Source organism: Vanellus vanellus (genome assembly GCF_965231255.1).
Source record: "Vanellus vanellus genome assembly, chromosome: 2".
Classification (NCBI taxonomy): Eukaryota; Metazoa; Chordata; class Aves; order Charadriiformes; family Charadriidae; genus Vanellus; species Vanellus vanellus.
Genome location: NC_138906.1, coordinates 114191339 through 114205697, shown reverse-complemented (window position 1 = coordinate 114205697; position 14359 = coordinate 114191339). Strand labels below are relative to the sequence as shown.

At 43.0% G+C, this 14359-nt stretch overlaps 1 protein-coding gene across 6 annotated transcripts in view; it reads left to right on the top strand.

Moving 5' to 3' along the window:
* Positions 1-14359, top strand: part of MTCL1 (microtubule crosslinking factor 1) — a 112563-nt gene that overhangs the window by 80631 nt on the left and 17573 nt on the right. For all 6 annotated transcript variants that reach the window (XM_082478961.1, XM_082478965.1, XM_082478964.1 and 3 more), the window contains 3 exons: positions 444-632; positions 7978-8145; positions 13965-14219. In XM_082478961.1, coding sequence (XP_082335087.1) covers positions 444-632; positions 7978-8145; positions 13965-14219 — 612 coding nt within the window. The remainder of the gene's footprint in view (positions 1-443; positions 633-7977; positions 8146-13964; positions 14220-14359) is intronic.

Below are 14359 nucleotides of genomic sequence, written 5' to 3'. Positions count from 1 at the left end.
TGTTTGGATTGTTTGACTGGTTAATTTATAATCAATCCACCTCCAGTCATTATTGGAGTCATGTGTTTTGCTAACGTGTTAGAGAGAATGAAGTGCTAGATTTGGATATTTCCTGATCATGTATCTTCATCAGACAATACACCAGTGTCTTGTATAGTTTTTCATTAATGCATGATGGATTATATCCATCATGCTACATTACACCCATCTTCTCAGCTGCATAGATCTCCTGTTTTGCAGGCTTGCAGCGTATTGTGTTATTATAAGCAAGACGTCATATATCACCCCAAGATCATTTCCCGGAGCCTACAGAATAGAAGTCAATATATCCCACCACAGAGATGCATGGGAAGATACTCCCTTCCCTTAGCCCTTCGACAGATTTCTGTCCCCTGAGGTAAATGGAAAAAGAGTGTTGATGTGTCCCATCTTTTGCATTTTAGGTTGAGCAGCCTGAGGCCCTCCCAGACTTTGGCATTCAGTCTGAGCAGAAGGCGGATGATGCAGAACGAGAGGAGGAGGAAGAGGATGTTGTGTTTGCACTGACAGATTTTTCCCAGCATCCCACCACGGAGAGCACTGATCATGGACCACAACTGCAGACTGCAGAACTACTGCAGCAGCAGAAGCAGGTACTATCCCATTTGTGTATTTTGCCCTGGGAATGGAAACTGTGGATTTTCCAAGTGAGTTCATTTTCTTCTGCTGCTGGGTTAAATCACCTAGAATGATACTTGTAAAAATTGCTACACAGTAATTACAGTGGATTTCACCCATTATATTTATATTTAATCAGGAGCCATGTGATTACTGTTCTCCTGTTGGCAGATGCTATCAGTGAAAAATCCTATTTCCTCTTGTGGCCGTTTGCCCAGAAACATCTATCAGTATGTGATGGTTTACAGAATTTACATGCTCCTCTTGCCTGAGCACATCTATTGTATTCTACTTTCAAGCTTTTAGCAAGAAGGGGTGATTTTATTTCCTTTAAATAATGTAAGAAACTAGCACATGTATTTAATATTTCCCTTGGAGATGATGGGAAAACAATGCAAAAGTTCCTTCCTGTCATTGGGTTTGTTTTTAAATCGTGCCAACTGTTCCCTGACATCTCCTGTGCCCTGCCTGTGTGTGTGTCAGAGCACTGCCATACATCCTACCTTTTTCATTTGCGCACTTAGTATACCAGCAGTCCTAACAATAATAACAGCAAACATTCAAAGGCAGCAGACTTAAAGCTTCCAACAGTTATTCAGGAGCATCTTCTTATATTTTTAAAACGGAAAACGTTCAGATGAGAGCATCCTGTTACACAGAATTATTTGCAATCATAAGTAGAACAGAGCAAGAATTCTGTGTAAAACATATTCAGTGAAAAAGGTCTTGAAGCCTTATGCCTCATGCCCCATTTCTATCCGAGCCCATGACTTGGAAGCCCGCTCCACAGCGAGAGCTCTCAGACAAATCTCTGTGACCGCATTACTCTACTGGACTCGCTGCAGGCTCTTGGGATTGTGTGTGTCTTTGCATTTCAGTTCGTCACTGTCGTGGTTTGGCCTCAGCCAGCAACAAAGAACCACGCAGCCGCTCGCTCGACTCCCACAGCCATGGGAAAAATCGGCAGAAAAGGGCAAAACTCGTGGGTTGAAATGGTGTAATTTAACAGAACAGACAAAGGGAAGAAGAAAGAAAAACAATAACACCGATAAAGGAATATAAGAACGCGATTACAGCACCGCCGCGCAGCGCACCGACCAGGCACCGACCAGACCCGCATCGCCGCAGCCCACCCCCGAGTGGCGACTGCCTCCCTCTTCCCGGCTAGCGCCTCTTATAGCCGGGCATGGGTCTCGTGGGATGGAATAGTTGCCTCCCCTGCCGGCTCCTTGGGGAAATTAACCCCATCCTTGCCGGAACCAGGACAGTCACCTTGAATTCCCAGACTCTCACAACTATGTACAACTTGTTTGCTTATTGTCTATATGGTCTAATAGATATGCAGCAGGCAACAGTAACTCTCTACCCTATAATAAGGTTAAACTGGTGCTGGCAGATGCACAGGCTATCTTGCAACCTACCTCTCTAGTTCAAGGTGTAACTTCAGTTAGAATTTCTGTTTGAATAAAAATAGTAGAGATCTGTGGTCTTTATGCTACTTCATATTCTGCTTTAAGTTTATAGACACTTTTGCTCTCCATTTTCATAGTGCCAGCTGACAACTCCGTTCTCTAGCAATTATTTTCTGTGAAGTGTCCTGCCAAGGTAGTATTCATTTGATCAGTTTGGCATTTGGAAAGGTTCTGCCTTGCTAGTCACCCAGACCCATCACTGTCATCCTCTCAGCAAGCTCTTCTCTGGTAGAGGCTGGAAAAGGCCATGGAAGAGATGCTCCTGAGTACATCATTTAACTGCATTCCATCTGTAGATTGATTTAATCTAGAACAAGTGAAAGAAATATAAACCAACATGCTATCTCATTACAAACTCTGTCATGTACCAACTTTCCACATAGATCTCTTAGAATGATCAAGAACATTCAAATAAATTGTCCTCTTTAAAATAATGATTACTTAGGCATTAATCTCAATTAAGGTGGTAGAAATGGGAAGCAGGATTGCTTATAATTCATTTTTATATACATTGCAAGATGTTCTAATGCAGCAGTTCAGCTAATCTTGCTTAAAGAAATGATCCATAGGAACAGACCACATGTCAGTACTCCTCTTGATAGTGAATAGTGCATGATATCCAAATGGATTTATGAAGGTAAAATAGGTTTCTTGCCTTCCAACCAGGAAAAAAAATGCTATTGCAGCACTGCAAGAATGAGTGAGTTTGCTAAATATTTCTCATTTTAAGCACTATTACTCGTCTTGCCCGCTCACGCTAGTGAATCTTATAACAAGCACTGTGTTTATTGACAGGAATGTAGAAAGGGTTTTCAGTGCTACAGGGCTTGTATATGTCAATGGCAAGAAAGGATTATGATTATTCTCTGGCACAGAAATAGGAAGCCCTAGTGTAGGTTAATTCTGTTGCTGTCATAGATTCAGCGCATCAGTGTCTTCTGGAGGATCGTGATGGAGGAGTAGCTGCCTGCATCCTCAAAGGCTCTGCCAGAACCTTGCTCTGCCCTCACACACCTTAGTATCAGTTGGGCCTGAATTGTCCGTCTCACTATGGTGGACGGCTTGGCCCTGCAAACCTCCTGCATGCAGGACCTTCGCTATGCTCACCAACCTCACAGACCCTGGTCCTTGCACACATTACAGACTTTCAACCATAAACATGAGCTCTACATAATTCATATATGATCCCAAAACACATTAACTAAACAAAAATAGAGCAAGAAAACACTTTGCCTGTGTTGTCCCAGTTTTAAAAGCTCTGAGAGTATCAGCAGACCCAGAGCACATCCTTCCCAAAGGGGTGGATCTCGGTAGTGCTTATCTCCCTTTATACCACTGACTAGTCAGGCTCCGCTGAGAAACACCCAGGGTTTTGGGGGTCTTCTGCAGGTTCCTTCAGCCTGCAGATGGAAAAAAGCACTATTTACATGGGAAATTGGGGGTGAGCAGTGAAGCTGGAAGTCTCCGAAGTTCTCACCCACCTAGGAGAGCCGGTTCTGCCTGGCGAGCTCCAAGATGAAATGCAGCAGCCCTTGTTTCACACCAGGAAGAAAATTTTGTGATAGCCTAGGAGTGGCTGAGATAACTAGGTCAGAAAAAAGAAAGGGCTTACGGTAACTGAAGTAACCCATATTTATTTTTAACATTCAATGTTAATATTTAATGGCTTGTATTTTCAGCCTGCACTCTCACTGCTGACTTTCTCACCCTGCCTGGAAAGTGGCATTGTTTTGAGAAAAATGATAAACCCTGAGGCCTTAATTTCAACAAGCAGCCTTTAATTTTATATTATTATGATTTGACTTGGTGGAAAGTACACGTCTCACTTGTCTGGGATTTTTATGTGGCCAGTGTGTGAAGGGATGAAGGCATAGCTGAGGGGAAAGGGGAGAAAAAAAGTTAGTCAATGAGAGGCAGAGTAGATGGCGACTCTGAGAAGGACTTTCTTTCTCTTCATGGCATTGTCCCATGGCTGGAAGCTGGGGGACACTGCAGAAAGGGTCAGGCAAGGAACTGGCAAGGCTCAAGAGCCAAGCGGGAAGTCTGGTCACGGGCAGGAGATAAGCAGGCAAGTCGGGCTGGTGGCACAATAGAGGAGGGCTTGCTCTAAGTCAGCGTTTCTGTGTGTGTCATAAGAGATCAGGGAGAATAGCCTGTAGAAAACGGAGGCGCTTTGGTTCAGTTGAGTAGAAAGGGTGACGTGCCTTTTGGATGGTGTTAAGATCAGGGGAGTAAGAAGAAAAGAGTTTGCACATCTGTGGTCCAATGGAAAAAACATTAAACAACAAGACAGTTGTGTTGTTGCTTGTGTGTGGGGGGGGGTGGTGGTGTAGTGTCAAGAAAATCCCCAATTAGATCTTTATTTGCTCATACAATATTGGTTTTCAAAGCTTAGCTAAGAGAAAAGCCCAAAGGAATAGTAATTAAGACCTAACTATACTAAAAGGATTTGCGCCAAGATCCAGCTTCACTTTTGCCGAGATCTGCGATGAGACAGATGAAATGCACAGTTCTTGTTCGCTGTTTAGGCCCCTCACCTTGTGTTTTTAATTGACTGCTCTGCTAAGCTGCCTGTAATGCCAGAATTCTTAAGTGAAATTCTCAGAGAAAAAAAGAATCGTGATTAAAAGCAGAATCAAACTTCAAACAACTGCTCTGGTCCCAAACTTTTCTAGAGCTGGAGGCTCCCATCTCTGGGGTTCACTCAACTTAGTAAAGACGCCAAAGTCCTGGAATTTAATGGAGGTTTACTGCATTAAGATTTTACTTATTGTTAGCTGTTGTTTCCTTTACCTATAAATCCTAAGCTGTGGATACAACAAGACTTTAAACTGCTTTTGTAATTCTCTTGTCTTAGATCAGCTGTGGATCAGTCAGATTCCTTCATGCTCTAAATTTTGGTAACTAGTAAGGCACTAAGGAGCCATCTAGTTGCATGGGAGGGTGTCCAGGGAATCACAGCCATGTCTCGTTACTTCTGTCTGTACAACACCCCTGGGAAGAAGGGGAAGACCATAACAATCCTGATGTATCTATGGGACTTATTCTTATGCAGAAGCTGTTTGACAGTTTTACCAACAGAAATCTAACACATGTCTAGATGTAAATGTTGTATTTCAGAGCACATTGTCTCAAAAGTACTTTGTCTGTTCTCAAAAACACTCCAGTTTGGCAAAACAGAAAACATAATCTCACAGACCTCTCCAACTTCAGACTGTAAATACAAAGTCATGCAAAAGAGACTTCTCTGTAGGAATTGAAAGTACGTAACCAAAATTGGATTTATATTGGCAAGTTAATTAAAATCCCAGCAAGCCCAGGGGGCACCTGGGGTACTTGTCTCATAACAGCGACATTGATGTAATGCCTCCAGAAATAAGACATGCCCTCATCTCAGTAGGCTACAAACCTGCAATGAGGCTCTTTTGGCTCCTCTCTGTACTAGTCCATCACTTCTTTCTTTGCAAGCCTGCTTTTACAGGACTCTAAATATATGCACAGGACTGAGGGATGTAGCTTGCTTTAGTGTTATTTGGGTTTGTTTTTCTTCTGCCTCATTTCCCTCGTGGAGCCTTTAGACTTCTTTGCCAGAGAAAGGTTTATGCAGCATACCAGAAAACACAGAACGTGGCTCTTGAACGAAAGCACTTCATAGGCATTTGGTGTCAGGGTTTTCAAAGAGGATGAGGCCAGATTTTGATGCGCTCAATACCTAGCAGCTCCTGTTGTGACACCAAGGACAAATCTTCAAAAGATCTCTTATTCTGATTACTGCACAAGGGGCTTGAGATGTTTGGAGAATTTAGCCTTAATTGGGTATCAGAACAAAAAATAATGGTGGAAACACAAACTCTCATTACATATTGAAAAGTAGGTGATCTTATATGCATGATGGAGACTGCTGCTGTATAGTAGGAAACTGCTAATTGGCATTAAATGTTAATGGAATTAATTCTGCTTCTGTGAGTGCGTTTCTTATAAAACCCCATGTTGTACACCATCACGTTTCATTAGCCCAAACAGATTATAGGTCAGTCAGTGAGCACCTGCAGTCATTTCCCTGCATCTAGCATATTTTTGCTGATGAATCAAATGGCTTGGAAAAAGTAGACCACATTTGTTTGTTTTTTTAAAGAAAAAAGGCAACGTGGTATGTCTGATTAGTGATTACAAAAGTGGGTAAGGTGGGTTCAGTGATGCTAAAAATCTGATGAGCGTATGAAATCCACTTAGTTGTCTGCATAACATTTTATATGTATTGTCATTGAAAAAAGTACATGAAAACTATTTTGATTTTTGTGTACATCTGTTTACTTGACTTGTCTACAAAGAAGTCCCCATGTAGGTACTTCATGAAACACCAGATAAGAAGAACTGCAGGAAGCCTTCACTTGGGAAAATAAATAAAAAATAAAATCAATTAGACTATCATGCAAGAATCGAGACACCTAATTTGAGTTAGTCCTTCCCAAGGAAGGTAACACATTCATGAGAATCGGGTGATTAAATGTTGAATTTTTTGAGTAAGCCTTCCCGTTTTTCTGCTCATGCTGTGTCTGCTAATCAACTATGATTTTCTTAAAAGTCTTTTCTATTCACAACAACTTGTCAGATACAACTCTGGCTACTCCCTGGTCTTTGAGAGGCTCATTGGGAATATTTGATTTAAATTTTGGATACATAAATCATGTTACACATTCCTGTTTTCTAATTCAATGACTGCAAAAAATGATGGGATACCTTTTGTTTTACCGATCCAGAGTGAATCTTTAAAAATGTTTTTCAATATTTAACACAAAAATGACAGGTTTTGCAAGTCTCTGGAGAATTTGTGGAAAGTAAATGCCAAAACTAAGGAAAAAATGATTGATATTCGAATAAGTGTACATGCGGTCTTTCAGTACTTGCCAAGATCACATGTCAGCACTGGGCTAGACTTTTAATTTAACTCCATCCTTGGCTCCTGGCTAGCACAAGTGCACAGACAACATTTTTTCAATATGATGGTGACATTCTCAACAAGACATGGATGGGGGTTTGCTCTTTGATCCCATCTGCAAGAGGGAAGATGGCCTACCTGGCATTCGTGCCTTTGGTACTAAACAGGGTGCTGCTGCAAAGCTAACCAGTGTGCAGCTGCCTGGGACCGAGCAGAAAGGTGACGTACAGCCTAGTGAAACACCTCAGCAGAGATACTCAGCTCAAAATCTCCCTTGTTTTTCCAAAGTAATTTTATCTGATAATCCAAAAGCATTGAAAATTAATCCCTTTTCTTTATATGTAGTTTACAAATATTTGAGGTTTGATGCTGAGCAATGGCTGTACGTATGAGACAACCAGCTACCCAACAAACCTCAGGAATGATACCCTAGCTGTGGTTTACAGTATTAAAAAAGAAGTTATTACCAATGTCCTCAATCCAGAAAGATGCTTAGTGCCTTTTTCAGGGTGACTTAAGTATCTTTGGCTTTCATGGATGCTTCAGCACTAGGGCTAACTAGAAGTAGAATCATAGAATCGCAGAATCATAGAATCATTTAGGTTGGAAAAGACCCTTAAGATCATCGAGTGCAACCATTAACCTAACACTGCCAATTCCACCACTAAACCGTGTTTCTAAGTGCCACATCTTTACGTCTTTTAAATACTTTCAGGGATAGTGATTCAACCACTCCCCTGGGCAGGCTGTAGACAGAGAAGGCATTGCTATTCTTAGTTTTCACATGCAAAAGTTTCCTCAGGCACTTTCCTTTCCTTGCAGTGGACATGCAGGCATTTTTCCTCCTAAAAATGAAACTGGAGGCTAAAGTCATCCAATGACAACATTTTGTTTGCTTTGTTATGCCAGGCAAGTGAAAATCGGAAGCTCCTGAACGCTCTGAAGGGTTTGCTGGATGACTTCCGCTCGGAGCTGCGGGATGAGGAGCGTGAGCGCCAGGGGCTCCAGCAGCAGTACGCCCTGCACAAGGCAGCCTGGGAGGTGGAAATGACTGAACTGAAGTGTCACCTCGAACAGGTAACCTCCCCCACGTCCAGGACCAGTAAAGTATGGCTGAGATGCTTAATGAAATGGGAAATCTATGACAGCCAGGAAAGGGACTATATTTATTCATTTTACCCTGGTGCCTGGAAGTCCCCCTGAAGCCTGAGCAAAGCTTTGTCTCTTGAGTTGCCTCTTGGATTCCAGTTGTCCCAGTACGAGTGCTCATACAGTAGGTACTGTGTAACATAGGTGAGGACAAAGGAGCCGAACCTCTTCTTGCTGTATTTTCTCAGAAGAGTTAGCTGGTAATGTATCAGCTGCAGTAATGAGACATGCGGGTGTCTGTAGTTATTGGCATTTGTAGGAGAGAAAAATGTCTTGATGTTGGCATGCTCACAATTAGCTCGTCACTGTGCCTTGGTACATAACAACTGCGGTACTCAATGCATAGGAGAGAAAAGAGTGATTTGGTAATGCTGAAGAGAGAGATCCATATGTTAATACGGCTAGTGGTTAGTGATGGATGGTACCCTACTGAAGAGAGAGCTCTAGCTACCCACCCCAGGATACCGTTAGAAGTATGTATATAAAACCTGGTGCCAGGTGCTTCAGTGCCATGTACGGCTGTTCACAGAAGATGTACAGTTTCTGAGGCAACATGAAAACAAATCAGCAAAAAACCCACAAGCATTCATTTCCAAAGCTGATGGCATAAAAGGTCTAATTTTCTACATTGAAGAGGGGAGGTGTGGGAGAATTAGAATGTTCAGGTCTTGAGAAAAAGATTCGTAATTGTAGAGCTTCTCTGCAGAAGACAAATATAATAAAAATATTCACTGCCAGGAGGGTGGTACATTTAGGAGGAATTACTGATCATTGGAGACTCATTCTGACGCACAGAGCTGAGATGTGAGCTCTGCTTTTCCTGCCCAGGTACTGTAGGCTGCTTTCCCAGAATGAAGGAAGAAGCTTTTGCTTTAGCAGAGTTTTCTCTCAACGGGTTCAGATTCTCAGTTCAGCTGCTGCTTAGTGCAAATACATTTCTAGACAATGGATCGCTTGAAAAAGGAAACCAAATCAATTTCCATTTTCATTCTTCCCGAAACAAAACCTCGGTGTCAGATTTACCTTAAACTTGAGATGGCAACAAAGAACAAAACTTAGAGACAATTAGTCTAACAATGAACTGCCAATTTAGAGCTTGCTTGCTTTGCCGTTGCATAGGCAATAACTCACAGGCTGGTGGTGTTTGGCACCAGGACAGTGCTGCTAGTCCTGCCCAGGAAGAAGAAAGATTGCACCCTTCCTTCTGGGGGCCTTACCAGGCTCTTTGCTACCTCCTCTGCTCTGCTGGTAATAATACATAACATATGGTAATTCCTAAGCCATGGGTGTTACTTTTTATGTTTTTTCAAGCAAATGAAAAGAATGAACCTGGTCAATACTTAAGACATAAAACACAACATTTCTATGTCACAGCAAAAACAGGTCCCTAATGCAGTAGCAAAAAAGTAGCACATCAGTCATTAGAATGTCAATTAGGGTAGGGCAAACTATGTAAGTGTCCCACTGAGGTCTGGTGCATGTGCTCACAATTACAAGGAGGGCATCAAAAAATGAAATATAAAAATAATACTATAATAAGCCTGAAATTGAAATAATATCAATGTAAATTTAACTCAAAGTAATGTTAAAGATTCAAAATATGGCGTCTTTTCACTATAGGTTCAATTTTAGGATCAAAATTGGAGAAGCTAGTGAATGACATGTAAAATATCAGCATTACATATAGTCATGTTAACATCCTTTGCTATTCTATGCCCAACACGTGGCATAACAACAACTTTAACTAAATAGCCAAGTCTGTCAGGTTGGTGTGGGTGGGAGGACCTCTCATGATCTCATGATGTTGTTTTGATTGGTAGTGATGAAGCAGTGGGCTGTACAGTGCTCCCACCGTAGGTTTTGTATGCAGCTGCCAACCCCCTGACAAGTTCACAGGGAATCAAGGTCTTTCTAGTTTCCACTGTTGTCTTCACTGCTGCTGTTTCCCACTTTTTTTGTGAAGCGTCAGGTCAATTAACACAAGCATTTTCCTCAAGAGAGTCAACTCCTAATTAATAGTCACTGGCAATGGTTTTGCATTTTGATGCTTCAACTGTCTGTATAGGAAAGAATAAAAAAAAGGAAAGAAAACTCTTTTGATATGAAAGCACCGCATATCAGAGGTGACAATGTACTGTTGCCTGCTTCTTTGGAGCTTTAGCACTGCATATATCATTAAAAATAAAAGTCTTGGCTGTCAGAAATGCACGCACATCTTATTTGGCAGAAGGATCCTTAGGCATTGTTTTTAAGATAAGAAATAATGAGATTGCTCCAAAGTATGGGATTGTGATAATGCTGAGTCAATAAGGAGTCCTAGTAATTCTCAGCCTCCAGATGGGCCAGTGAAAAATCCTGGTATTCTGGGAACTAGGAACTGAGAAAACTTTGGAAGGAGGAGGGAGTTAGTGTGAGGGGCCAAACCCTGCATGTGCTTTGAGAACTTGCATGTAAGGACACATACCCTCACTAGGATTCTGACCAATGGTCCAGCTTCAGGATGCCTGGGGGGAATGTAAGCTGTGGTGCACATGAAGAGGCATCTGGCCACCCTTAGCAGTTGGCAGGTTTAGGAAAGTCACATCTAGACTTTCACACTGAGGAGCCACCAATGGGCTTTTCCTCCATGATTGGAGCTGTTTCATCAAAACAGAGGCAGAAGGACTCCCTTCATGCCAAGAGCATTGTTCTGCTTTCCATAGAATCATAGAATGGTTTGGGTTGGAAGGTACCTTAAAGATCATCTAGTTCCAACCCCCCTGCCCTGGACAGGGACACCTTCCACTAGACCAGGTTGCTTAAAGCCCCATCCAGCCTGGCCTTAAACAGTTCCAGGGATGGCGCATCCACAACTTATCTGAGGCACCAAGAACTGTCTTCTGAGTCTAAAGACACCACCTCTGACTGTAGGTTTTAGGTCCAAAATCACTGAACACCAGGAAATTATTCTGAAGGTGTATGACTGTATACTTGCCTTGGTTTTGATCTCATCTTTGTATTTATAGACTCCCTGTATTCTTCCCAAACCGGGTGAGAGCCAGGGCTCTGCTCTGGGTGAACCCATGGTCCGGAACAGGATGACTTACTCTATTTTGGCAGCTTGGACATGGCACTCTAACAGCACCCATACATTCTTGGGATATTGCTCTTCTGGATCCTGTTCTTACTCCCCACTGCCTTTCTCAGCTTTCCTGCGCTTTGCAGGCACGACCGCCTGTCTTGTTTGCTAACTGAAAGGCTGAGAATTTGCCCAGTGGCGGTGAAGAACCCAGTGGTGTAAGGGGACAGAGAGAATGAGACTTGAGGTTCAACTTTTTGCTATTTTTTTGAGAAGAAGGAATTGGCTTCATAGGATAACCATACAAACTATTATTTATTGCAACTAAGCATTTGTTTGCTTTATAGGTTGCTTTTAGCATTTTCACGTTTCATAGCAGCTAAAGAATTTATCGCAGGCATTGATGTGGTTTTACAACTTAACATGCTAGCCATAGCTACCATGAGGCACTATTCCCCAGGAGGCAGCAGAGTTGTAAGGTTGAGTCTGCGCTCCAGCCTCATTGGAATTGCCCCAGACACTCCAGCAACCTCCCCTAAGAGCTCCTATTGCAAGATGAGAAGTCTGAGGGGGCATCAAAGGTCCTTGAAAGACGACTTACGTATATCACAAAGAACAAGCCCTAAATAGTCCTCTGTCGGGTTTAGGTGTAAGGAAACTATAGAGTTTACTTCATTAGTCCCTTATTATTTTGGCTGATCTGAGCTCTGCAATGACGCTCCTGAAATTCATGATTATTTGGTGTCACGGCTATTTCATAAACCCAGCAGGAACTTGCAAGGGTGACCCAGGGTGAGGGGCACAGGATAGTAAAATTAAAGGAAATGAACTTAAAAGAATTGCTGACCCTGGCTGCAGCACCAACTTTGACTCCCACAGCACCATGAAATGGAGCTGGGGACTTGTGGATGGACAGAGGAAAGCTGTAGCAAGGGGCAATAGGCCATTACCTGAAGTTAGCGGTGAGTTTGGAAACTAGCTGTGACATTTTTACATATTGCTGAACTAACATGTGGGCAGTCAACATGCTGGGGTAGTGGGTAGAAAGGCAGCAAAGCTATCTGGCTTCTTGAGGAGCCACGCTGCCCAGGATGGTGTCTTCCATCGTGGATCTACAGCACAGAGGTGTGTCTCCTGGGATGTTCTGCATTTCTGCCCCACAGCACCTCTTGTCCACCACCAAGACGTACAGTGTGTGCAGGACAGCCTCTCACACATTGCTGCAGGTCCCACTGCACAAATTGGATAAGTGTGAGAAAGACGGTGTCATGTCACCTTTGTTAAAATAGGATGCTGCTTTTTTATAATTGATTTTTTTGGTTGATTGGTTGGTTGGTCATTTGAAAATTGGGCTTTGGAAATTAGTGGTAAATGAAACAAGTGTTTTACGATTTCCCTGTCAATGCAAGTGGCTGTAACAGGATGCTGTCTTCAGCTCCGTACAATTTTAAGTGACTCAAGCAATGACCTCTCGGCCATTTATTTGGGAAGGCTGTTCCAGAGACTAGTAAGTTTCACTCCTGAATCCAATCTGAACTTCCCTTTGCTCAGAAAGTTTGTGCTTATTTTCCACATAGGGCAAGGTGAAGGTGTTGTCCTTCTCTCTTGCTAAAGGAGCGTGTTCCCTAGCAGACCTGCTGCCTTTCCTTTTTGAGGACAACTTTCACTTCAGAGGCAGAAATAAGTTTTCGCTGCTTTTTGCTCCAGTTCACCTGCAGAGCCAGGGGACAGAGACATATCCCATTCTGAGTCACTCACACATCTACTGTGTTGTCAACAAAAGGTCAAGCTTGAGGGATAAATTCTTCACTCACGTGAATAAAAGCCATTGACCACTTTTTTCACTCTCACAAGAGTCCAGCAGTGGCCCAGGTTGTCCAGGGAGGTTGTTTAATCCCTGCCCTTGGAGGTTTGTCGGGATCCAACTGAACAAAGTCCTGCACAACTTGATCTGATCTCAGAGCCAACCCTCCCGGGAGCAGAGGGTTGTACAAGAGGCCTCCTGACACCCCATCAAGCCTGCACAGGAATCTCTCACCTTGGGCCTGCTCTTCTGCTCTGATCGAGCGGAGCCCTGAGCATGAAGTGAAGGAGAAGGGAGGGAAGGTAGCATCAGCTAACTGCCCTAGAAATCAGTTCAGATGCCAGAACCTGCAGAGATGGGAGGATGATCTTGGTACATCTCCTGCTGCTAACACCCTCTTTTGTTGGAAGGTGAGAGGAGCTGTACAATAAGACCATTGCTGAGGGATGCTCTGGGAGAAGTCTCTTCAGAAGACGAATGCATTCTCTTTAGGTTTCGGGTGCACTGAGAGCACAAAAGCAGAGCAGCGGCTGAGGACATTGTCCTGGTGATTGTCTCAAGAAGTGTTGATGCGGTTGGAGTTTATCTCCATGTTCCCTTCATTGCTGGTACCCACACTCCCATCAGAAAGATCATAACTAATGCCTTAATAGCATTAGCTGGTAGAGCTTGAGAAATTATTCACTATGGTTTTCACTGTCTTGATTTTAAAACTTTTTTCAAGTTGAACATATTTGATCATTTATTGAGATCCTAAGATCTAAGAATTGCTATAATTTTGCCATTAGTTTTGTGGTGTTAGGTCTTTAACTCAAATTCATTGTCAGACACAGGCTTTTACCACAGCAAGTTTAATGTCCTAGTAATGTTTTACTTTAATGCCAGCTGGAAGGGAAGAGTGAGAACACCTCAGGAGAACCAGGCCTCGCGTCTGATGCAAAGGGAGCTTTCAAAAGGGAAAGAGAAGAGCACAAGAAGCTTCTGGCTGAGAGTCATGGTGTGGTGATGGACCTCCGCTGGCAAATCCAGCACAGTGAGAAGAACTGGAACCGGGAAAAGGTGGAGCTCCTGGACAGGCTTGACAGAGACCGGAGAGAATGGGAGCGTCAAAAGAAGGAGCTGCTCAGGCGGATAGAGCAGGTAAGGAGTCATCTTGGGGTGAGCAATGGCTGGCTGCAAGCACGAGGCATCACACCGTTACTGCACTCAGGCCAAGGTCAAGAGACTGTATTAAGCAGCACAGGAACAATTTTGGTTCCTTGGCTACATCAGTGTTTCTC